Source organism: Tetrao urogallus (assembly GCF_951394365.1).
Source record: "Tetrao urogallus genome assembly, chromosome: 2".
Lineage (NCBI taxonomy): Eukaryota > Metazoa > Chordata > Aves > Galliformes > Phasianidae > Tetrao > Tetrao urogallus.
In genome coordinates, this window is record NC_136814.1 from 80,891,592 (window position 1) to 80,918,332 (window position 26,741).

Here is a 26,741-nt window from a genome sequence, read left to right on the forward strand (position 1 = left end):
AGAAAATTCAGTGGAAGCAGAAGGTAAAGTATCGGTGTCCATATTAACTTTATGTAATGACAGCTTACAGAATTTTTCAACATCTTTTTATATAGAATTTAACATTTTTTATATTAAAATGTGAAATTGCTAGCTTGGAATATAGGAATGTGATAGTGTAGCTCTTTCTTTATCATTTGATCAGATATCTCTTGAATTATTAGTCTCCTCATGTATTCTTCTCATTATTAAAGTTATTTTAACACAGACAATTTTTTTGAAAAACAAGTATGGTAAAACACAGAAAAGGGTGAGTATCATACTAATGAAATATGCTGTGCATTTCCAAATTTCATCTTACAGAGATCAAGACAGTGGCAACAGGTCTCATACTTTGGCTTACTAAATGTATGATTGCTAGTCTTTACCTCCCAATTAATCTGCAATGATGGAGACTGCCAGAAAAATTGTATTGTATTGACAACACTACAAGCAGTGATAATAAAATGGATGCTATAAATAATGCTGTAAATTATGGCAACATGGCTTATGGCATTGTTATGCATATTCTGCTTCAAATTTAGTATTAGATGTATATCATGAACACTGCAATCAGTTTGATCATAAGAGACATTTACTCATCAATCCTACCTTTCTGTTTCAGCTGCGGAGCCTTTCCTAGTTTGTTTTTGGCTGCTATATCTTTCCACTTTTCTGGACTGCCTGTGGAACGATAAGTCAGAAAAGAAATAAACATAGAAGAAAAAAATACAAAACTATGAAGATCTCATATTTATTAACGCATTGTTAAAGTAATAACAGGAATGGCTGACAGATGAAAAGGTGACAGCTATCTTCATGAACAGGTTTGTGAATTTGGGATTAAAACAAATGGCCCTGATTAGCTTTGACTGAGGCTGATGGTGTGAAGATTAAGAGGTACCAAAACAGGGAGATGACATTAATCCTGACTGGACATGCCACTAGCTCCCATTTCAATCATGTCTAATTAGATACAATGCTTCTCCTAGGTCTATTAGTGCTCTCTTGCTAGCACTATAACAAAAGCAGAGTAGACAGTAGGAAGAAAAAATGCTAGAGAAAGGACCAATAATATTCAAACAGAAACTTTAGGAATTGCTTTTAAATCTGTATTTATAATGCATCATGCATCATGCAATAATGCATCATGTCAGATTCAAATAACTCTGTTATTTGACGTATACTGTATTGATAAAAACTTGGCTTTTCAAAAATTTCATTCTATTAAACATTGTTAAAAGATTATGAGAAAGACTTTGAAACAAGTCTGCTTTTTTTTCTGATTAATAGAAATGTATTAGAAGCTTATTTATTTATTAGATTATGAAAACAGTGACAAGTCTCATGTTTCCAAATTTCTATTATTACCCAAAGTAATGACAAAATTTAAAAATTAGGATTTATAATTTAAATTTTAAACCTCTGATAATCACAAACACTTAGTTTTTAGGGGAAAAGAAGTGTGTACAGTATTTCAGGAGTGGATAAAGAACAACAGTGATGATTATTCATTGTTAGATCGTGGAAAGTACCAACCCTTATTTGCACACCGCACAGGAAAGAGAATGAAGAAATAAGTAAGAAACTTGCAGTGATATAATCAACTTCTATACTAAGGTATAAAAGGATTACTGTGGGCAAAATAAAATAAATAAATAAATAAATTACAGTAACGAATAAAGATTTGAAAGATTTGGTTTTAAACCTTAGTGGTTATACAAAGAGTAACCCAGTGACTGAACTGGAAGATATGCAAACAGCTGTAGCATCAGCTTATATTCAAAGAATATAATCACAGTGTATTTTCACTGCAATATTTGATCAACATCACAGTGTGACACAGTCTGAGTCACGAAAAAGGAAAAAATGCAGAAATATATAATGTGTGTTTTCTGACATGTTTGTGATTATTTTTTTTTAATGAGCAGAGGTACGCATGAATACCCAACGCCTTCCAGTTTTCAAAATAACATTTTCTTACAAAAATAGTCTCTTGGAATAAAAATCCTTTATCACCAAACTGACTTTTCCAGGTTTATTTTCTGGAATATATTCCCATTTGTTATTTATGCTTTTGCCAGGTCAAACACAAGGTAGATACACAAGGAAACATAAGAAACACATATAACTTTAATTAAAACCTAAAGTGACCAAAGTATTTGAATGTATCGGTAGATCCACAGACTGCAGCATGATCTTCCAAATGATGCCACCCTTTTTACTTTCTGTTTGGTTTATTAGGGGTTTTATTTTCCCCTTACTCCTTTATGTCACTCACTGACACTGTGGCATTAAGTACAGTGGAGAAAAAGAGTACATAGTGACTACTCATTGTAGTATGAAAAAGAAGAAAATGTAATATACAGTTCCAGTGAACTGAACAGACTTTCTTCTCTGCTCTATGTTCTGTTACTGTGAGCAGCAGGTGTTAAAAGTATGATTAAGATCACAATTTTCTCTGTTTCTTTCCTCTTGCTGAGATGATGCTGTGTGCATTCTGCACAGCTCACCAGCATACCACAGCACTCACAGTCATAAGTGGAAACTGCAGGTAGGCATCCTTTCATGCCCATATCAAATATACAATGAGTGCATAGGGGATAAGAAGATGTTCATGCCATATTTGAATTTACCTCTACAATGTACTTTATAGGGAATTAAATACTATCTATGAACAATACATGCATACCATGTACTTCTACATAAAAAGAGAAAAAAAAAACAACCCTAGCTATTTAAAAGTTTTATGCAGGGCAAATAAAGATAATGTATAACTATAGCCAATACCTCATTTACTTGGAACTATGATTTGAGTAAATAAGGATACCTCTGTGCTGCTCCAGGTTTAGCACTTAGGTGGTCTACACTGTCCTGTTTTGGAATGCAAGACTCCAGCGTCCTTGTTCTTCACAAAATTTGGAAACATGGATGTAAATTTGGACAGAATGAGCAAAAACAGAGAGATGGTCACATGCAGTGAAGGTGAAGACATGCAATCACATATATAAACCAGATGCATTAAGGCACAATCTGCTGTCTAAGTCTTATTTCTCACTTCCCCTTCTGTTGATTTAGTCTATGCACTTTAAAAGAATGTTAAAATTTTGAGATATAAGAAACTAAGATGCAAAAAGGATGAAAGCCACAATTTTAAATTTTAAACAAAGTCTTCATGCCCTACACAACAAACAGCATCACTGTAGCTTAACAGTTGCTGTTATCCTTCCTAAAAAAAAATGACAGTATGGTTCATTAAACTAATGTGTAAACCTATATACAACATCTTTCCCTTACATTGAGAAATTTTCCAGTTTTCCTGAAAATGCAAGCAAATTTCATACAGTTTAATATTTTATTGCCAGCAGTTCTGCTATGGTAATCATTAACAATAACAATTCAATAGTAAAGGCAGAAAAACTTAGCAATTTAAAATAAAATTCAAATCACATACAGGATTTTTTTTTATTTCTATACTAGTTTCATTTCTGTTGAAGTCATTTAAGAACATCAGAATTTGTTTATAGCTTTCAGCTTGGCATAGATATTATTAGCATCTTGGTTTATTGTTAGCTTGCAATGGAATATATCACACAGACTAATTTCTTTTTCTCAGTAAGATATATCAACATAAGATCTTTTTCAAGTATCAGTCTTAGCTCTCAGAAAGTAAACAACAAAATTTGCAGTATATTAATAATCTAAATACAAATTAAATCTGCATCCATACTTTCAGTGTAGTGAGCAAATGCTAAAATTTCTGTTAAGGTTCTAAATGCAACAAATTTCATACCAAACCAGTAAGTCATTACATACACAGACAAACACAATATATATTATAAATACAGACAAGTTATTCACAGTTCATGTACAAGACACGTGCTTCAAGTTGCTTATTGCTATTAAGTATAACATAATCCACAGAGGTAAATGAAAGAATACTGCTATCAAAACTAAAAACTAGTACTCCCAAAGTGGCAAAAAAAAACATTTCTATTTTTAAAAAAGGCCTTAAGACATCAAGAATGTCACATTCAATACTTCCTGATTTTTCCTGAGATTTCTGAAAGGCTGAATCTACACATGTGAACAGGGAAGTCACTACTCTGAAGGCTTGGCAGCTCCTCACTCATTCCTAGCACTTCAGTTCATGTCTTTCTAAACTGCCCCCCCCCCCGATTCATGTTGCACAGCATTGCTGAAAGAACAGGCAAGAATCATTCCAGTCAAATTAGCCTGCCATTGGCAGTATGTAGCACTCCTCAAGTTCCCATGGCTGTACTAGAAGCACCACTGTGCTCAGCAGGTGCTTCAAGATGGCACTTAGACAAGAAGTTTACACACGCATGGCCACTAAAAGCAATTTCTCATGAACTGAAAGTATCCAATAAATATTTTTAAAATGTTTATTTTATCGAGTCTTGGTTACATGCTTAATTTATACCAAGACATCCAAAAAATAACAGTGTTAAGTAAAGCGCTCACCTAGCGTTCAGTTTCCATTCTTCTTGTTTCTAGCACTACTTATGCTTTCACAGTTTCACATTTCACCAATTACCAGAAAGTCTTTCACTTTAGAGAGAATTTCTAATTCTAATTTCTAATGTATTAAACAAAACAAAACAAAAAAAAATCTCTCAAAAATAAAGCTGCCAAATTCAACCCAAAAAGTTATTCTTTAAAAAATCAAGAAAAATGCAAAATTAACCAAACATTTGTTAATTCTTAACACTGAAGTATAGTGTAACACATCTTCATCTTTTCAAGGTTTACCAAGGAGTCATTTTTTCCAATATGGAAAGTGATTTTCAGAATAACAGTAACCTTGCCAAGATATTTACCAAAATGCATATTATGAACAATTATCAATAAATACTATGCTGCAAACATTGAATTGGAATGATCAAAACTGGAAATCACGTGTAAGTCTTTCGTTTAAGAAATATACTCAGGAATAGATCTTGATTGCATTTTATATGCAAATTGGGCAATCTATAAGAATTCTGGAATGTTCTCAAATGAAGTGTAAGATGACATCTGTCGAAGTTAATTAATCTGTGAAAATATGATCTGAAAGTGGTGATAAGTAATTGTTAGTTATCCCTGTTCATCCATCAGACACTCAACACCCATAGTATCAACTGTCAATTTAATAAAAACACACCTTAAAATAAAAAAGTCAGAACTGAATACTCCTGGCCAACTGACAAATAAAGGTGAGAAAATAATCATAATGAATGTAAATTCAAAGAACAGAAAAGTTCTACAAAGATAAAGCATTCCACGCTGATATTCTACACACTGGATGGGCACTGACTACACTAAGAAATGAGACTGCAGTTTCTCTAATACAAAATATTGCCCCCCAAAGACTCTGTATATTGCAAGATGTTTATTAGAAGGTATTAGATAATTTCAATCTTTGATACATTCAGAAAAATTTGGCTGAGATCAGAAGGCTTTAATTCTGCATTAAGAATGGAGGCATCCAAATGAGAACCCATTTTCACTGAAATGTATTTTAATTCTAATCACTAGAATGACAACAAGATTTTAACATCAATTCTGATCCACAGCTTAAAAAATATGAAGAAAAATTTACTTTTTAAATGTCTAAAATATACAAAGTACATTTGCAAAGGGTTAATAACTGTCCCACCAAAGGGCTCAGAATCAATGTTGTTAAAACACTGAGAAATGCTGTATCTGAATGGCCAATTTTGAAATAATGTTTCACAACTTAAGTTTTATAATTTATAATGCTGTCTTAGTCTATTTAAAGGAGAAATGTTATCCAAACACAGTTACAGGTCTCACACTCTTCCAGTTTGCATTAGTTGAATACACCCAGTATCAAGCAAACAAGAGAAATTAGAGTACAAATGTAACAAACGGAAGCATTCTTGAATAGAAAGCAACCACCACACTCCAAGTAACTGAAAAAGTTACAGTTTTAAGAGCAGATTTTTTAAGAGTGTACGCAAGTATGGATTATTTACATGTGTATTCTCTCATTTACTGTAACACAAAAAGTTTGAATTTAAATGTCAGTAGAAATTATGTCTGCTTCTGATATAGATTAATCAGGAAAAAAAAATTAAAAAAACAAAAACAAACAAAAATCCCACTGCCAAAGCAATAAAACACCCAAACTGACATGAGTAGAAAGTGCATGGTCAGAAAAACATACAGTGCTTCTATTAACTATAATTCACATTCTGTGTAAAAATGTATTTAAAGCACTAGTGGCTTCAACAAAACCTACCTTATTAGGAAAACCTTTTCCATGATGAACATCCTAATTTAGGACAGAGTTTAAGAGCACTGCCAATTTCTATATACAACAATCAGCAAGAGATACCAAGATTTCCAACATATCATGGCTTTTTTTTTTTTTTTTTTTTTAATTAGGAACAGTTTGTTTGAACAGAAAAAAAAAAAACAACACAAACGGCAGTAAAATTAAACACCTAAACAAAAACAGGCTCTACAACAGGTATTTATCATATTATAAAGCACCATAGTCAAAACACCACCACCATTTACAGAAGCAGGTAAAACAGACTGAAGAACATTAGCAGACAATGTTTTGTTTTAATGGACGTCTGATTATATGGCTTGGAACTGTTCAGGCAAACAGAAAATCTGTAAAGGCGTTAATTCTAGGTGCTTTATAACGTTCGATAAAATGCAGGGATGATATCTAAAGCTCTATTTTATTTTGGGCTTCTGGAGTTTAAAGGTATGTCTCTACAAACATGCATACTTTCAAATTTCAGAATACTCCTCTAAGAGTGCAAGATGCAGTAAGCCACCTTTCAGCTGGGAGGAATTGCCTAGTACCTGTCATCCTCCGGAGATGCATGCTGGATATGAATCCTGGGACTAGTAGGTCGTCTCCTCTCTAGGGAGGGGGACCATCTACCCCTGTTTGCCCGTTCAACAAAATAGGAAAAAAACAGGACATTTAGTCTGTGATAAAATTAAATATATGGGACTTGGGACTGGAAAAATACCCCACAAAGTAATGGAAAAGCGAGCATCACAATATTTTTACTAATTTCCAGGTATATTATTATGGCTGCTCACTGCAGAATTATTTCAGATGAAACTAAGGATATGTTTCCAAAAAATCAGAACTTCATCATATTAACTTAAATCTTTCACACAGCATACCATACATTATTAGTCTCCAAAACTAGACTATTTAAAAGCCTGCCTTTCCCACAGAAAGTTGTAATTCAAAAATAGAAGAGTTTTCAAAAGAGCATATGATATTATTTTCTATTGACTATTGGCTACCATATTGTTAAACTAATCCCTCCTTTAAATCCAAAGGACTCTTTACAGTGAAAAATGCATCCTTGGTAAATATATAGAAGCATGAAGTATAAGAAAAATCTGAAGACATAAAGTGACCCTTCTCTGGAAGACAGTGAAAGAGTCATCTTCTGTTCCATTCATCTGCCTATAGAGATCTCTTGCTTTAACTGCAATAGATGTACACATGCTTACTAATAAAAAGCTCAGTACGTTTTAAGAGTTAGGCTTTTGAGTAAACTATCACAAAACTGGTATGACCATGATTGTCACAAGCATTTGTTTCTTCAGATTCTGTTCAACTTTTTTGTAGCAGCAGCAGAGACTCTTGATGTGTCAAGGACTCTCTCAGCAGAGCAGTGATAAATAAACCAGAGCTCTTGTTCCTGTGATAGTGTGGCAGAATTTCTTACTCCCTAATAAAGTTCTGTTGCAGAATCAGAAAAGTTAAAAGATGAAAATAACAGCTTTACACAGGTACATTTCTTATTCAATAACTTCAGTACCAGAGCAAATACTAATTTACAGTTAATTTAATAAATCTAACAATACTGTACTATATAATCTAGTGTCTTATTGTGACTTTTTTGTTAACAATTTCATTTAGTTTACAATAACACACAGTATACTGTAGATTGATATTGCTTTTGTTTTTGGTGATGTTATGGGGTTCTAAGAGTGTACATGTGACAATTTAGAAAATCCAAATTGACTGATTAATTTACAAAAGCAGCAAAGCGTTTAACTAAATGCTGCACAGTTGTGTAATAGTCACTTTCTGAGGCATCCTTCCAGTCCGTGTAATAAGGAAAAGGGTTTGATTTATGCAACATGCAAATAACAAAGGTTTCAAGGAGATTAGCATCACTTGAACATCTGCTGGAATTCTCAAGAGGAAACAGGTTGTTAGCAGTTACTTTCTTTTTCTCTCCAAAGCAGGAGCCAAAGAAAATGTTAATGCATCAGTGCACTCAAAGCCCTTAATATGCTGATATCCACCCTAAGTATCAAATAGCGTTTGATAGAATTAAGTAGGGCATGCAGTATGATCTTTGAGAACATGCTCTGAGTTTTAATGACCATGAGCCACAGTAAAAAGCAGAGAAACATGCAGTAATCTATTCCTTTACGTGTTTGAAAATAATCAAAACCACAATGCATTACATACTTAATGCAAGCAGTTATTTTACTCTACATATTTTTAAATATAGTGACGTTCAACATTGCTGTTAAATGCATGCATGCAATATGAACACCAAGTGCTTCAGATTTACTAAAATAAAAAATAGAAAATTTACAATGAAATCAGATCAGAAGTCTTAAACAGATCAAATGATGCTCCAACTTTTCTGTTATCTACTTACAAGTTTAGCTTTGTATCTTGTCTGAGTGGTAGTGACCAGCTGACATTAAAAACACTGGGGATCTTTGAAACATTTGAATTCCTACTTCACCTCAGATCAAGCCCAAACAGAGCTGCACTGTGTGCTACAGATAGGCAGACTCTATTCTACATGAACTCTTTACTTTGCTGTATTACTCACTTTTACTTGCTCAGAATTCCATTACCTAATCCTCTGAGGAGCAAAGCATACAAGCGTTACCAATCTGTACAACTAATTTTGTGCTACCTGCTGTTACACACAATAATTTCTTGGAACATGAGAAATTTACACAATCAATAAGCAATACTCGATATTAATAAGTAACTGTCACTGCCTACAGTTTTAAATATCACCAGATCATCTGGGGAAGAGGCTATAATGATGAGAAACCACAGGCAAATTGATTCGGGACATGTAAATCCCATGCCTATGTGCTTTCGTGATTTGAGGCTGGTGATAGCACACAAATATCTCTGTTTTAGGACATGATACAAAGAAGCAGAAATTTTGAGACACGGTGATGACAATGAAAACTCTTACAGTAGCAGCAAAAACTGATTTTATGGGTTTGGAAGGTATTATTACTAAATCATAAAACTAATATATGTCTTGTTGATAACTACAAACCTTGACAAGATAATTATTTTGACCAAAAAACCTAGAAATTTTTTCCTATTTTTTCCTGAAGAAGATATAATGCCACATTTATTTTTATATTTTGAGGATAGAAAGACTATATTTTAAAATCTACAAATCCATACTGTGAATTAAAATAAAAAAGTACCATAAGCACAACTAGAAGTGCCTTCAATATAGTTCCTACATAAGATATAAAAAAAAAGTTGTGCTTTAGAGATTGGATTTCACAAAACCCTTGTGTTTCTCCTTGCTAGAAGCAGAATCAACTGTACCTGACAGTGAGTTGTCCCATCTCTTATCAGAAAGTATCCAGTAACAAAGCTTATAAAAGCTTTTCCATATTGACTATCAGAGTGTTTTATTATACTCGCTTACAAAAATATTCTTTCCTAATGTTGTGAACCATTCTAACATTTCCTGGTGTTGTGAACCTGTAAGATAAGATAAGCCTACCATACTGTAATTTTAGTGCCTTACTCTTGTCTTGCTCAGCACAGACAAAAATGTTTTCTATGTTCCTTGAACTTAATTATTTGTTCTTCAAACTAAGGACTCTCCTATCATTACATGTAACTGATGAGTAACCTCATGCTAAAGTGTAAGTGGATATGTTCAACAGTGGAGTATGAAATTTCCTGAAATCAGTTTACCTCAAAACTGTAAGATTAAATTGGTAAGATTAAATTTTTAGATACTAAATACAGAACGTTCCTGCCAAAATTGGGCTGAATTAGGAAATAATAAGTATATCTATATATAAATTAAAAAAAAAATTCTTGATGACAACACTCTGACAAAGCCACACACCTTGTTATTCACAACAAAACCACCATGGAAATATTCAATTTGAATTTCATTTAATTAATTAAAAAAAAAAAAAAGAAAAATCTACACCCCCATAAAGAATGCCATGCCAAAAGAAAGTTTTTAGTCAGCCTCAGGATTTATGAAGCAAACACATAAAATTCTTGACAGTTTTTTTGGATCTGGAACCAGAGGCAAACTGGCAAAAACTTCTGGCAGTAGAGGCCATTACAAGAAATCAAATTCCTCTCTTTGTGAGCAGCACATGTGAAAAGCTGCAGATTCTACTCAATGTCTCATGGAGAGATGTTGCTGAAGATGAATCTAAGGACACAACAGATCTAATTAATGTCAGTAACAGATACAGTTTTGAGGACAGTATTTTAACCAGATATTCTACCACTGCCAGCTACTGTTCATTAAAAATTCCAGCTTGATGGCTGGCATCCTGAAATAAAACTACAAAATGTAGACTACCTATATCCATACATTATTGCATTAAATAGCTACTTGCACATTAGTAAAGCTGTATGTAACTACACTCATAGTAATATAATGCTACAATACATTTTCTAAAATGTCTAGAGTGGTATCCTGTGTTTTAGTGTGGATGGTCTTATTTCCTTTTATTTTATTTTTTTGATGACTAGACATACATTGTTATGCTATTTAGTGCTTTATCTTAAAAAAAGAGTGAACTAATGTAGATCAACTTGAAATATTCCAGTAGGGCATGAGTCAGTTCTGTGCAACAAGAGCACAGCTAGAGAACAGTAAAATTGCAATAAAAGAGCAGTAGGAGGCTGGGGAGGAGGGAAAGGAAAATTCCCCCCATACATGAAAAAACAAGAGACATCTTTTCTCAAAGAAAAACATCTTCTTACTGCCTTTCTTCACAGTTACTCTCCCAAAATAATACATTGATACAACAGTTTTCCTAACTATACTGTAAATTCACTGAGAAAGCAACTTGATATTAACTGCCATATTAGTTTGCAATGAACTGATGTAATTATGTCATAGTAGATGGGAGTTTACTATAGCCTTAAGTGAAGCTAAAGCCTCATTCTAAAATGGTGTGAGTATCAACCAAAACCAGAAGGTGCTCAAAAGTTCCATTGCGGAATAATTCCATCTGTCAAACACATCACTTATATTTAGTTCATCTAGGATTTTGAACCAAGATATTCCATTATTAAAGGTTCAGAAAAGATCCAAAAAATACCTACACAATTTAAGTGACAAAACAGTCTTTTCATGTAAATTGCAAACTTGACTTCTTAAACCTTCAGTGAGCCTAAAAATTATCATCACAGAGCAAAAAACAAACAAACAAAAAACTGCAGTGATTTGCCTTGTAATTGCAAAAGCAGATGCAACAGATCAAAGAAGCAATGAGGTTTGGCTGGGTGTCCTATAGAAAATACGTGGCTTCAAAAACTACAGATCTGGATTAAAATGTGAGAGTTTTGCTGTCTAATTTATAACTTATGTCACTGTCTCATTAGCGGTCCACAAAGCAGGCAAGAAATACATGTAATACTTTTTAGCAAATGATGATGATTAACAATCAAGTGATACTTGCTCAACACTGTAATGTCAAAATGCTCAACACTGTAATGCTATTATCAGCATACTGAGGACTTTTGCAAACAATGACATCAGCTTGAACTGAAACGAGGAAAGAAGCCAGAAGCAGTTATAAACTCCAAGACACAATTTACATGACATACATGAATATAGGAGCAAAAATGTCTACGAATATCAAAACAGACATGAATGTACAGGAATGTAGAGTACTCATATAAAGAAAAACGAAACGTAGAAAGACCACCAGCACAGATGACAAGAAATTTATAAGTTTTTATTTTATACCTTTCTCGTTCTGGTGAATGCAAACTAGTATCTGGTCTCAAGCAGTTGGTACTAGCACTCCTAGCCCTGTCAAGGGAGGGCTGTAGTTCACTAGTGCCAGTGCATTGCATCCAATGGTAGAAGAGAAAGAAAAAGAAAACAAAGAAAGGAATACAATGTTAGATATTAACTCATAAAATAATGCTCTCTTTACAGAAAATGTAAAATCACAATGATTTAATTAAGGAAAACATAAAAGAGCTGGCTGGATGACAGAGCCAAGTTTTGTTTAGAAAACAAAATCAAATCAAAGACTGCTAAAATATTCTTGCTAAGACTGTTGAAATGTTTAAAACTGAAGGAGACAGAATATCCACTGGCAAAAGAGTGGAATGAGAAATATCAAACAATAAATCCAAATCCTTATTATTAGCAGTAAGTCTTAAGCCAACATAAAAGGATGTGATACACTATATATGACGTGAAATTACTTTACAATGAAGCTCATTAATTCTGTAAATCCATCTTGGATACAAAAGGAGAAGGTATTAATCCTTAGTGTCTTACCTAACCAGTAGATCATCTCCAAATTTCGGAATTCGTGAATTAAGGCAATCACGAAGGAGAGAAATATCCTGTCTAACCACTGATTTGGTCTTAGCACATGCAGGAAGAGTTGAGCTTTGTAAATTAAAATTATTTAAACAAAATAAAAATAAATTTGACATGTAAGCAAAATCACGCACAAACAAAAGAATGCAACAAAGACAAAGCGTGCAACATACAATGTTAACAGTGAAGAAAATTGTGCATAATATAAAGTGCTTGTCTTTCATCTGTAGGGGTAATTTAGAGTGTATGAAGTTATTTTAAGAAGTCCCTTAACTCATGTTTATCAAAAGCATATGAAACGCTGTTGTTCTTTTTTTTTTAAAATACACATATATATGGGAAGACTATTTCATCTCTAAAAAGTCATTAACTACTACTAAAGGGGACTCTAAATACTTCTTACCTGTATAGGTTCCAATGAATACCATTTTCTAGTAAAGGCATCTTGGGTGGTAATGTTTTATAATGACTAACAGAACTTCTTGAAAGTGAAAAAAGAAAAGAGAACAAAACAAAAACATGCCAGAAACAAAAAGACAAGTAATAGTAAAGCAAAATTGACCAGAACTTAAAATAAACACATAATATTCTACTATATGTAATATCTGCATGAGGAGATTTCTTAATGTATATTCTTCTCAATTCACCTGCTGTGATAGCTACCCGGTGGACAATTTTTTTTAATTTACTCTCTTGTTAGTACAGCCCATGAATTCATGACAATACTAGTATAGCTCAGACACTGTTCTTGTAATGAAAGTAATCAATTCCTACTACTGAGATTTTTAATTAAAATATACAAGCTCTTGTAAAGGATTAGGCTGCTATTTATTTGTCTTAGTAATGCTTTATTTAGACCTACAGAGACTTTAACTGGGACAAGCTTCCAAAGCTAAGCATAAAAAGCTTGCTAAAACAGAGATATGTAGTACCACAAAGACAGTTATAGACATACTTGCATCTGGCATCTCTGAATGTTGAAGCTTTTTGGAAGTGGTATATCAGCTTCAAAACATGATTAAATATTCTTTATAATCATACCCTAATTAAGGGATGTTTAGATATTGTGTTGAGGGACATGGTTTAGCAAGAATTATAGGTGATAGGCAGACAGCTGGACTGGATGACCTTGTAGGTCTTTTCCAGGGCGATTCTATAACAAGGAAATTATAACTAGGAAAAACACAAGGAACGTCTGCACTCTCTGAATTCAGTGTTCCTCTAACCTAACTATGTAGATGCCCATGCGCAATTTTTAGCTGGTTAGCTACCCGCCTGCCTAATGGATTTGTAACACAATTGAAAATCCACAGCTGCTGGGCAAAGAGTGACAAAAGCTCGTCATATAATAATTACTCTGTGCGTTGAGAATTTAAATTCTGTCACTGCAAAATTATAATGAAAATTATAATCTTTATTACCTGATTATTGAAAAAAAAAAAAAAAAAAAAGCACAGAGCTGGGGATACATAAGGGGTAAAGCAATGGAGAATATAGTAGAAAGAAAAATGCCATAGAAAAGAGGTAGTGAAATCTAGATATTGCATGACAATAAACTGACACAAAATAAGAGGGAGTTCAATAAGTGATTAAGGTAAAATCTAAAATGTTGAGCCAGAAGCTTTTTGGCTGAAATATGACAATGAAATTATTCTTTGTTTTTTTAAAGGTAGATTTGCTTGATTAAGATAGTAAGATAGTTAGTTATATTTAGCTCTGGCAACAGTTGAGAAAGAGAGTTTCAAACCCTGGGATAACACATTTTTTAAGATTGAAAATGAGCATAAACTGAAAAGTTTAAGCCTGGATCAAATTATTAGCACAATTCAAAAGGAAAAATATAGAAGCATTACGAATTCCCTAAAATCTAGGGTTGTGAGGAGGATGCCTTTAAATCATGCCCTCCTTCATCCCTCTGCTTTCTCCTCAAATGTCCAAAGTCAGCATGAGATTAGGTGTCACAAGGAGTAAAGATTGTTGGCCAGTGCTTGGCTATAATACAGACATAGAAATGGAAATAAACAAAAACATAAAAACAACTGAAAAAAAATGTCTGAAACCATAACAAAACTGCCATGCATTGGTGATCAGGACTAATGTGACTAGACAGATAATCTACCCCCCCCCCAAAAAAAAAACAACGGCATAATCAGGAATTCTTTATCTGCTTTAACCCTTACTAGTGATACACATATATCAGTATATACAAACATAGATAATACGCATCTTCAGCTGATTTAAAACAAACAAAGAATAACTGACACCTGAATCACAATGTACTGTGAAGGTCTGTACTTACTGTATGCCGGGCACACAAAGCACACACAACTAACCAGAGGTGTACCAGATTCCTGTATTTACCTGATGGTATGTAGGCACTCTGCACTTCTTCCTCGTTTTGCTCTGGGCAGCATAAGAAGCTCACTGCACAGACAGGATGGGTGGTGAGTGAAACAGATATAATTATGAAGCATTAGATGACATGGGTTGTGCCAATGAAACGCAAATGAAAACATTAAAAAAAAAACAAAGAAACTTCCACCAAAATACATAGACTGCTAATGTTCAAACCCAGACTGCACTTCTCAAAGTATGTGAGCCAAAAAAAAATGCCTGCAATAACTACATTTTCAACCAAATCCTTTCACCTAGTTTCATGAGGTTTCTCCCGTTAAAATTCAGTACTGATTCAGAGCTCCTCATGACAAAAGCTGTCTCCATAAATCATTTACATTTCTCTAATAACCTCTTTCTTATACATCAAAGAACTACAAAGAAATATTTTAGAAAAAAGACAGGTGATTGTTTTTCTCCAAGCCACAAAAAAATACAAGAAAAAAGGAGGGAGAGTTTGTTACTTCACTGCAATCCAATTTATGGGAAGAGTAAATCCTTTTTATCCTTCTGGGAAAAAGAAAAATATGCATTAACGGGGAATATGCTTGTTCAAATAGAAGTTCTGACTGATAGCTAGTTTCAGTATTATTCAATGTTATCCTAACAAAACAAAAAAATAGCTGATCAGTTATCAGATTCTTTGTTTCTTATTGTTTCCAATTCAGAAAATCAGCCAACTAATCTACTTCTCATTTGATGCAACTGAACACATGCTAGCATCAGAAAGATGGTAAAAATAAGACATATTTATGCCTATGGTAAGTATGATTACGATATGAAACATCCCTTGACTTAATCTTGTGGTTTTATGCACTTCAATATGATCAAGAAGACGAAGTACCAACATCCCACAAACTATTGTAAATATGAAAGTAAAGCTAAACTTCATGGAAACATGCTATTTTAAAATAAGCAGGGAATCGTATGAAGTACTGTGGTGACAGAAAGAGAAAAGATTACAAAAGCAATGAAGTAGCAGTTGTTCAATGTGCTTTGTGCTTCATACCACTATAAAATGATTAATTTAATTGATGCAGCACAGGTAATGTTACTCTACTGTTCTGAAATCAGAAAACTAAAATAATGGCTTCTGAGTAACAAGTGAGAGTTAAGTTTGTATCTGGAATCACCAGCCTGAATTAGATGCAACAAAAGCTATTAAAGGTAAACTGAATTGTTTTTTCTTTTAAAGAACAAATTCCATTCCAAGTGTTAGAGCACTAACAGCATTTATATGCAAATTTCCAAATTACAAATACATGTGTATTAGGAAAAGAATACCATTTTCTGCAGTAACTTAAGATATTTTAGATTTTCTTTCAAGAAATGAGGAAATTAGCATAAAAACACTACAATCATAAAATGCTATGCACTGCTTAATTTTCAGAGACAGGAATCCTTCTGAGAAACAGGATAAAATCTGAAAAAGAGTAGTTGTGAAAGGTAATTTGATAATATTTATTCCACTTTTGCTAAGCCAAAGGATATCTCCTGAAATGCATCCATGGCAAACCGTAATATTTCACTGAGAGAAGGAATATAAACACCAAATCCACCATGAAAACCTCAAATTAAAACAAAACAAAACAAAAACAAGGCAAAAAAATCTGTAACAGTAAATTATTTACAATGTAAGATGATATTGGAAGTTCTACACTAAAGCTGCTTTGGAGAAATTTGTATTAAAGATTATTATTTTAGAATAAGAACTTCCTAATGGGAATACTTAAGAACTCAGATTAGCAGACATTATTTAGGAATAAAACAAAAAGTGAAATAGGGTACTTGAGAATCAGATGATGATGCTAAACTGAGAGGGAAGTATATTCCTTTGTTGGATTTCCTAATATAAAATTTTCCTAAACAGTTTTATATACACACATACATATACATGTATTTATATACACACGTACACATATGTGTGCGTACATAAATATATATATATATATATATATAAATATATATATATATATATATATATATATATATAAAAGAATACATTAAAAAAAAAAGGTAAAGTGAACTGATCAGTTCTGCTGGGAGTGTATCATACCACACACTTTTCTAAGAGCGTATCATAGATACGTCTACAAAGCTTCCTTAGAAATATTCAATATTAACTTAGGATCACTAAGATCACTGAGAAAATGATCAAAAGTAATGAGCAACTGCAAATTCTGCCATGCAATTATCAGAAAAGTACTCACTTTTCCGATCAAGTTTATGTTTGGTATCTACAAGAATATACTTAGATGATGGGTTCGGTTAAATGAAGAACATAATACTTGCTCTAATGTTGATACTAAGACATTGTACTGGTACCAATACTGAATATTTACTTTTTTATACCCTGAGATGTGAGAGATTCTATCAACAATGAGGTTGTTGGCAACAACATAAAAATCACAAGTTGAGTCTGATCCACTCTGTGATTCTACTCTTATTCACGGGAAGTCAGTGAAGCCTTCAAGAGTTAAAAAGTTTCAACAACTGAAGGTATCTGGGGAAAAGCAAATGGAAAAAAAAAGAGAGAAAAGCGCACAGGATGGTTCCTTGGGGAAAGTAAGTTCAGGGAACCTTTGATTAAATCCTGCTAATCCTACAAGTCACGTACATCCTTCATGTCTGATCTTTTAAATTTCTGAAAAGTATCTTCTGAACTCTGCAAACTGAAGACTATTTCCTATTCATCTGAAAAAATCCAGCAGTGCTTTGTTGCTGTGCCCTTTCTGATGGCTCATCTTTGAAAAAGCACCAGTGCATCTCACAGACATAATTCATGTATGTATTGTCATTTATACTATGTTTTGAGGCAATAACATAAATCTGTATGAAGCCAACTCTATTTATTTCTTTCTAATGATTAAAGCTACTTTTAAATGTCTCTTCCAAATCTGTCGAACAAGAAAGCTATCCAATAAATATTTTCAGTAATACTTTGAATATATTCCTACCTATAATAAATAACTTGAAACATCTGCAACAAGTGGAAATTTCTTGAACTAGCTTAACTGTAAGTGCAATGTTGCTATAGTTAAAAAGCATTTCAACTCATCTCTAAAAGGAAATCTGATACAAAAATCCAACTTAGGCAATTCTGTATAAACTTCTTGCCTACAAAGTAGGACACTGAAATGTTAAGCAGTTTCAAGTAAATGATTAATTCCCATACATAAGTCATGACAAAACAAAACAGAAAAAAAAAAAAAAAAAAAACAGGGAAGATCATTCTAATTTTCTTCCATTTTTTGAAGATATTCCTAAATAACTGAAAACAATGCCTACTAGTAGAGAACATATTCTCTGAGCATCTTCATATATTCCAAGGAGTGTCAAGCATCAATGATTGGAGATTTTTCTTAATTACAAGCACTGTAATTATCCTTCCTATGTTTGTATACTGTATCAAGTTCACCAAAATGTGATATAAAATTCTGTGAGACTGAAAAGGTAAAAATCCAATACATATTCACATAGGAAAGCAAACTGTAGCATTCAACTCCCACATGGTAGGAAGTTATCCTAGTATTTTTCTCACTACCAAAACAGACAAATATGTTTCTCTGGTCTCTGCTACAAGATTTATTAGGAAATATATGTAGATTTATGACTTTAAGCAAATTCTCAGGGCACGTGTGCATGAAACAAACAGCACGGTAGTCTAGGACAAACAGCTAAGAATCATTAGTCCAGACATCTTCTATCACTGTCAACCCAGTGCAGACTTTCACCAGAAAAAAGGCAAAGATAATTTAATTATGACTACTTTTTGCAATGAGGATGATTACCTGACCCTTTCCCATTACTAACAAACTGTAGTTTTCTGCTAAACATTTGAAAAGTGGGCAAACCGACAAACACATTTCTAATCTTATTTCCAAGTTCAGACTGACAATATACCTTTCTTGATCAGACAAATACTGACTATCCATGTCTCTGGATCTGTAATCAGCTGGACTTCTGGAGGCCTCATGGTGTCTAGTTGGAGAACGTGATCTTCTCATTTGATGAATTTCATCTAAACTCCTGAAAGGCACATATATGTATGATAATCTTGTTTTTCTCACAAATGATATAGTTTAGTGGACAATTAAAAATTCCTGAAAGGCAGACATACGTGTGATAATCTTGTTTTCCTCATAAACAATACAGCTTAATAGATAATTAAATGGTACAGGTTGATTGAGCAAATTATAAATACAACTGGTAATTTAAGCTAGTTGTTACTTCAAAGTAAGTTATATTCATAGTATACAAATTGTATACTGCACTATTTATTATCGTACAAAAATGCTTAAATGACTTCATATAAGATTCAGTCACTGCCTGAATAGCATTTCCAAATCTGAGATGAATCGCATGGAAAATATTAGTAAGAGGTAACTCTTAGAAAGATATGATTAATCTCATGGCTGCGCTTGAATGATTATTGAAAGAATACATCAAGTCCAAATAATTATTAAATTGAAATACAATTCTGTTTCTACAAAATGCTGAACAAAAGAAAAGTAAACAGATACCAGTGAGAGATTGTACAAACTTGAAACCGACCATTTTCACTCACTTGTGATGCCTACCTCTGTGATGGCACATTTGGTAAACGTGAACGGGTCCTGCCCTGATCGTCGCCACGGTGAGGAGATACAGATCGTGAACGATGATGTGTTGTTCTTTGCTGTTCTGGCACAGTTAGTGTTGTAGATCTACTTTCTCTAGTGCTAGATCTATAACCTACTGGTAAGAGGGCAACAGAAGGAAATTAGAGAATAACAGTGTGGATTTTGAATGAATTCAGATGGTTAGTCCTTTAAGGAACACACAACTAAATGCTTACACAACTGTCAGGTGGTCATTCAGCTCTCGTATATCCTGACATATCATGCAGCCAGGACAAAATACTAGGACTATCCTTTAATTTCTATATGTGCAGAGACAGAAAAACTGAGATTACTTTCAGTATACACTGGAAGGTGTGAGGGAGAGAATTGAGTCCATTTTCTATCTTGGGAAAGAGTACACATAGTAATTCGTATTTCAAAATTGTCATTCAGTAGCAAATATTTGAAACGAATCTAATGTAGGTTTACCTCATCTAACAAATGGAGAAGCCATGCCTGTGTATTACAGCAGACTCACACAGGATTGCTCAAAAATAAAGCCTCTTTCTGACTTTTTTTCAGTTAAATATAAAAATGCTCTCCCACTCAACTTGGTCAAAGCGACCTACTTTCAAAAATAACAAGCATTTATACCATATTCTATAAAACTTTGAGCACCATATCCACTGCAGACCACGTTTTCCAAATACTATGAATGAGATGCAATATTTTTCATAATCTCTTCTTGCATAGAACTTTAAAAATGTACTATCATTCTGCCATTTGTTTAACTGCTGATATTCCTGTTCTTTTTTTCTAAATAATATACTGATCGTTCACATTTTGAACCTCACACTAAAAATCCCGTACCAAATGAAGATCAGCATGATGTGCTGCTTCCAAAAGGTACTTGCTACCTTTCCAGAATATCCTACGTGGATTTGGTCAGAGTTGCTCTCATCTAGACATTTAGATGAGAAAAAAATCTCCCTGAATTACAGGAAAGGTCATCTCTTTAGTCATCCTTAACTGAACATCACAAACCAACAAAAAATCCCTCTGCTGTTTCTATTGCATTTGTTTAGCACCAAACACCTGTACTGTGCTTTTTACATTTAGGTAAAAAAGCAGCCTGTATCAGAAATCTTCTCTCCATACAAGAAAAGATCATCATCTAAATACTACATCTTCAACTGGATAAATGAAACAGGTTGCTGTGCACTTCTTGTGCTTCTTTCTCTAGTGTTTCAAGGTTTTTGGCTTAGGTTGTTTTTCTTAATATTATTTTGCATAATTTGAGTAACTCATGTAGTTCTTTTCTAATATACCACATTGTTGCAAGCCTCTTAAAAGTATGGCCTGTATACGAAGTCAGTATCAGACTTGGTGAAGTGACACTTAACGACATGCTCAGCTACAGCTCTGAACTTTGATTACAAGAATCAAGGTAAGACTCGCATTATTTCTCTCAAATTACTCATCAGATTACCAATATAATTCTAATGGACATTTAACATCTGAATACATTATCTCAGCATTAGACCAGAAGGAAAGCATTTTGTTAAAAGTGATAATAATCTTTCACCATAAAACAGATTCACTTTAATAAACAAAATTCAAAAATTCAGAAGAGGGGCCCACTAAATTGTGTATTTTGTCATCCAAGAACCTCTAAGGCCCTTGTCTCTGATTATAAAGCTCATAACTTCACAACCCCCAGAAATGTGTCCATCTGTTATACACGATTGAGCACTACAAATATAAGACAGAGAAGGTGAGTGGGAAGGAGACATGATTCAAAAAAGATGATTAGACAGTTTTACTATGGAATTTCTTGTTAATGTCAGCTCAAAACATACGCAGAAAAACCTCTGCAAGTCTATTATTACATTCTCCAATTATTGTCTTACACTTCATGGTTGGTGCAAGAACATGGGAAATAATCTCTTTTTTTCCATCTTTTGAAGCAGGGAGATGTGGGAAAGTCAATCAATTAGGGGAATAGGAAACAATATGACTTTTGATAGATCTTAGAGGGTAGGGACAAAGGAAAAGATTCACAATAAAAACACAAAGTAGCTCAGAAGCAAACGCTAGTGTTGCATTTGCATGTTTGCACTGTTCTCAGATAGCACTGAGTTAGGCATATGAAATAAAATGAACGAACGTGGCATCAAATTTTAAATGTGATAATATATTAGTTAGGGGAGGATGGCTGTTATCTTTTGAAAGCCAAAGAAAGATAAAAAAACCCAAAAACTTCATGAATGCAAATTAGTAGCAACATGCACATCAAATGCTTGCCACTTAATGGCAATGGGTTAGTGAGTACTGACTGCAAAAGGGGCCTGATCCCGGAAATTATCTACTCCAAGGTTCATAAACTTTTTTACAAAGAAAGACTCCAAAGTCACATTGGTTTTGATGCACTGTGATGCTGGAGTATTTTATCTGCTGAAAATGTTTTTCAGAGCCATGTAATAAAACTAGAAAGAAATATCAGGATACCCTCAACATAAGTACAAGGACTGGGTGAAAACTTCAAAGCAAAACAGTAAATCACTCAGGATTTCAGTGGAGATTCCCTCATTTTCTGTAATAAGATTGACACAGAAAATGTCTAGTATTTTTGTCAGAGGAAGACAAATGATCACACACAACAAAAACTGATTTGTTCCCTTTCCCAGTCTAATTAAACTTGAACTTTACGCATCAGAATATGTTTTCTGGAAAAATAACATGTTTCATGTAAAATTATGTACTCTCTAACACACAAAAAAACTAGGTTATATTTATTAAACATTAAAATCAAAGAAATCCAAGTCTGCTTTCTAACCTTTTTAACTATTCTGAAATGCGCTTCAAGTTTTCAATAAAAAAATTTCAATTTAAAATGTGCTTCCAGAGTATTTCTGGTCCACCTAAGAAACCAATACCTAAGATTATCCTGTGCGCTTAAACATCTGGCATATGAAGATGCTATTACCCTGCATATTCTTCATAGCTTAGCTACCTGGAGACAATATTTAAAACCTGTGCATTGGGTGAACACAAAGCTTATAGCACAGACAGAGCAACTGTAAATAATACTTCTCCTACGTTTTACTTTTTGTTCAGTTGGTTAAACTGCATCCATAGTTCCACAGTGAGCATGACAGGAACAGCAACAGTAACATCTCCTCGTATCTTCAAAAACAAAGGTTCTGGGCTTCCAGAGTGAGCAGAGAATTTTTTCTTTTGCATGGGAGCAGCAATACAGCTTATGGCAGTTCATGGAGAAGAAGTTTCTCAGGTGGTCATGGGAAACTGTCAGGTGTGACATGAAATGGAAACTGCATGGATGATGAAAATGTTTTGATTTCTAAAGCACTAACTTTCTTTTTTTGAAAAAGGCAATACAGGCAACGCAAGGTGTTATGCTGATGTCACCCTGCTGCTTCAGGAATGTTAAGTGCAACACAACCATTTATACAGATAATTTTAGATAGAAGAATAAATTCTTCTGGAGTGTTACTCAAAAGCATTACAGCTCATTAATATGCTCTTGTATACTGCCAACTCAATATGAGCCACTAATGCCTCAGATTACATTTTATTTTGTTTTTATAAATCCTTTACTGACTCTTTTTATATACTCAGTAATGGTGTGGTCACATTTGGAATATTGAGCTCCATCATAGAAGAAAGAGAAAGAGTTAAAGCACTCTGAGTCCAGAGCAGGACCACAAAGCTAATTAAAAGCCTGGAGCATCGTACATCTGAGGAGAGGCTGAGAGCATTAAAATAATATTCATGTAAACAGACGTAGGCATACCACAAAAATTTGTCAAAAATAAACTGTGTTAAGCAGAGCTTCAACTGAAGTTACTTTAAAGCTGTGAGTATAAACACCTTTTATAAACAGTTCCATGAACCGATTCTAAAAAAAAATCCAGTGGTACATGGCATTGCAATATACTGCAATTTTCTGCAGTGATCTCTTGAGGAAGTCTGCTCCCATGTATGCTTCAAAGCCGTGCTCAAGCACTCGCTGTCCTAAGAACTTTCCGTAAGAACTGTAGCGATTCAGGGGTTGACCCAGAGAATAGAGTCCAATGTACTCAGTTGAACGTTCTTGAAAGGTTCTGGCTAGATGGAAACGGTTTATTTCAAATGAATGCCCTAAAGAATTGGCAGCTTAAAAAAAATTCCTGCTCTAAGTATGTATATTGAGAGGTAAGAAAGCATACATAGGTATGCCACATTTTTGAAACCTATGATTTATTTTTAGCTTAAAGGTTCTCAGCTTCTGTAAATAACAAGATTAATCACTTCATTAAACCAAATACAATTGTAAGACATAATGGAACAAATTTCCTGCTTAGTTGCTCATATGCAATTGAATGAAAGTAAGGGAAGTACCCTAACACATAAAAAGAAGCAAAATTTGTATCTATATGTGGTAATAAAATGTACAATGTATTTTTAATCAATATATAATGAATAAACTGTCAGATTATTTTAAACTCTGATCAGGGAGATAGAGGACTTTCTAAAACCTGCCATGATTTAATTCAGTAATTGTCATCAGGGACATCGAAGGAAAAAACGATTTAGTACTGCCAATGAAACGGCGAATCTTAGGATAGCTTGGGACAATTCTGAAACCTATTCATCTGACTTATAGCAACAGTCAGACAGAAATAGAAAAATATGGCATCCAAAGTACAAAAGGATGATAAATTGAAGTCTAACCATGGTACAAGCTAAATTTATGAACATTTAGGGTAATGGTAGTTTATGAAGACTCAAGGAAACTATAGAAGGTACAGCCATGCTACATGCATCATAATCTACAGCATGCATTCTCAATAAAGTCTATGGAAGACTCTTTTACATCTAAGTATCAAGCAAAAAGCAAAATAAAACATGCTTGCAATAAACACTGAAACCCTAATTACTGTTGTAAAGCAATTTTTAAAATTAAATTAGTATTTTTAATAATGCTTGGAACATTACGTGGTAAACAATTTGAACCATCAAGTGGTTCATATGTGAAGAATGGTATGCAAAAGGAATACCAATGAACGAATTATAGAATCTTTTAATTCACCATATTTGAGAAGGACAAGAACCATGGAATGATCAGAAAAACTTGTTCTTCCCACTACGCATTCTCTAAAACCAGTATCTTCAATATTCTGAAATGTTATAATGAAAATAAATAAATAAGCAAGCAAGAAAAAAGAAAGCAGGACCATGCTGTTCACCCACGCACCTGGAGGAACAACTCCAATACCATCATCAACATCATAATCTGAGATGTCACTATCACTGATTGGCCGAGATCCTGCACAACAGTAAGGTAAACAAATACCTGAGCATCTGGCCATGTTATAAAGCGTAAAAATAGGTTCATTTGTAGTACTAAAACTGAAAAGATGATTTTGAGTCTAAACAGTACAAGTGGAGAATTAAACTGCATCACTGATTTGGTGATGTCTCATCAAACAGTTGAGTCAATCCAACAGGTTCACAGATGCTGCAGCCTCCTCTGCCTTTCTTCCCTCAGTACTCTTCTACGAGGTTAGTTTAGCTCACTAAGCAAGGAAAAAGATTTCTTTATTTCTCAAATAAAGAAAAAAAAAAAAGGTACTTTTGTGCTATTTCAGTGAGTAGAGCAAGCTGAATCAGCTGAACAGGAAAGCAGAGGTGGCAGCATATGGTAAGAAAGGAGAAGAGGAAGCAGCACTGACAGCCTTTTAAAAAGTTCAAATATCTCATGAAAACTAACCTTTGGTTTGCTATCTCTATACATATTCTCAGGCAGTAATTAAAGTAGTATCACATTTCTACAATTCATTCCTGAATATCTCCAATTTCTTATGCGTTGGCTGGAATTAATGACTTTTATGTTAAAAAAAATAATAATAATGCGAAAAATAGCTTGAAAGCTTATTAAAAATAACGTCCTACATCCTTCCCATTTTAAAATAAATCTTTTACTAAGTTAAATGAAGAGAGAGACTACAACAGTCAAATATTTCAATACATTCATTATTTTTAGTGTGAATCATACAAACCTGGAATCAGAATCTTCAGAACAACTGTACCTCCCAAAGCAGTTTCTCTTTGCTGCTTACATTCCTTCTTTCATCTGATTATATGGTATGGTATATAAAAGTACATTGGAAGCTGAAACTAAACTTAAATGAAGTGTTTTTACACCTCACAAGACTTCAAAGCCTTTTTTAAATAAAAGGCTTTTAATTATTACAAAAGTATCCAACAAACGTGGACTTTTTCCTTTTGAAAGGAGATTTATGAAAACAAATATTTGATCAATTTTATTTTGCTAGTGAAAATCAGTTGATTCAAATAGGTTTCATTTACTTGAAAGTTATGCATCACAGGTGAAATGCTGGCACGTGCAAAGGCATCTCTTTTTGCTGTTCATTTGTATAACACTAACAGACTATGAAATAGCATTTTTGTCTTGTACGTGAAAACTAAATATCAGTACAACATACCCAGGATTCCAAATTTAAAAATTAAAAAAAAAAACAAGATGAATGGATTGGACCTACTCTGTAATTTTTTGCTAGAGCTTTCTCCACCATGAACATGTCTTCTTGGCATGAAAGGTGATGGCTGAGGCAGAGGTAGTGAAGATTCATCATGTGTCTGTAGCTTATACCAATGTGGTTCATCATCTAAAAGCGCTGTCTCCAGCTCTATAAGAATCTAGGAGGAAAATTATCACATTTTAATTTAAATTTTAATATGTAAGTTTAACGTGTATTCAAAAATAAATATCAAACTCAGGATAAATGTGATTGTGTGCGTCACCTCTCCAAGAAATTCACTCTCTTCTTCTTGGACTCTTGGCTGATCCCATACTGTTATTTCAAGCATTCGTTCTCTAAAATCTCTACGATGGACATGCGAGTAGAGAAAAGTTTGGTTCCATTTTGGCTCTAGACTTTTCTTTACTGTTTTGGTCCTCCTTTTACTTTTATCACTGTAACATAAATATTTGTTGTAAATTGTTTGTAAATCACAAAAAGCCATAAACTCATCAGCACTTATTGGTTTCATTTTTTCCTGATCTGATAATGCCTTAAAAGAGAAAAGT

The 26,741-nt window shown here is 33.6% G+C and overlaps 1 protein-coding gene across 10 annotated transcripts in view; it reads right to left on the reverse strand.

Annotated features, from left to right (window-relative positions):
- RIMS1 (regulating synaptic membrane exocytosis 1) overlaps positions 1-26,741 on the reverse strand; it is a gene marked incomplete at both ends in the record, with an annotated part of 287,625 nt that overhangs the window by 90,742 nt on the left and 170,142 nt on the right. For 3 of the 10 annotated variants that reach the window (XM_079550252.1, XM_079550249.1, XM_079550254.1), the window contains 12 exons: positions 631-702; positions 2,849-2,926; positions 6,862-6,945; positions 12,042-12,131; positions 12,588-12,701; positions 13,036-13,113; positions 14,994-15,056; positions 18,930-19,055; positions 19,607-19,763; positions 24,885-24,956; positions 26,194-26,350; positions 26,456-26,627. In XM_079550252.1, the coding sequence (XP_079406378.1) occupies positions 631-702; positions 2,849-2,926; positions 6,862-6,945; positions 12,042-12,131; positions 12,588-12,701; positions 13,036-13,113; positions 14,994-15,056; positions 18,930-19,055; positions 19,607-19,763; positions 24,885-24,956; positions 26,194-26,350; positions 26,456-26,627 (1,263 nt within the window). The remainder of the gene's footprint in view (positions 1-630; positions 703-2,848; positions 2,927-6,861; positions 6,946-12,041; positions 12,132-12,587; positions 12,702-13,035; positions 13,114-14,993; positions 15,057-18,929; positions 19,056-19,606; positions 19,764-24,884; positions 24,957-26,193; positions 26,351-26,455; positions 26,628-26,741) is intronic. The other 7 variants (XM_079550251.1, XM_079550253.1, XM_079550257.1 and 4 more) reach the window with 7 other exon arrangements.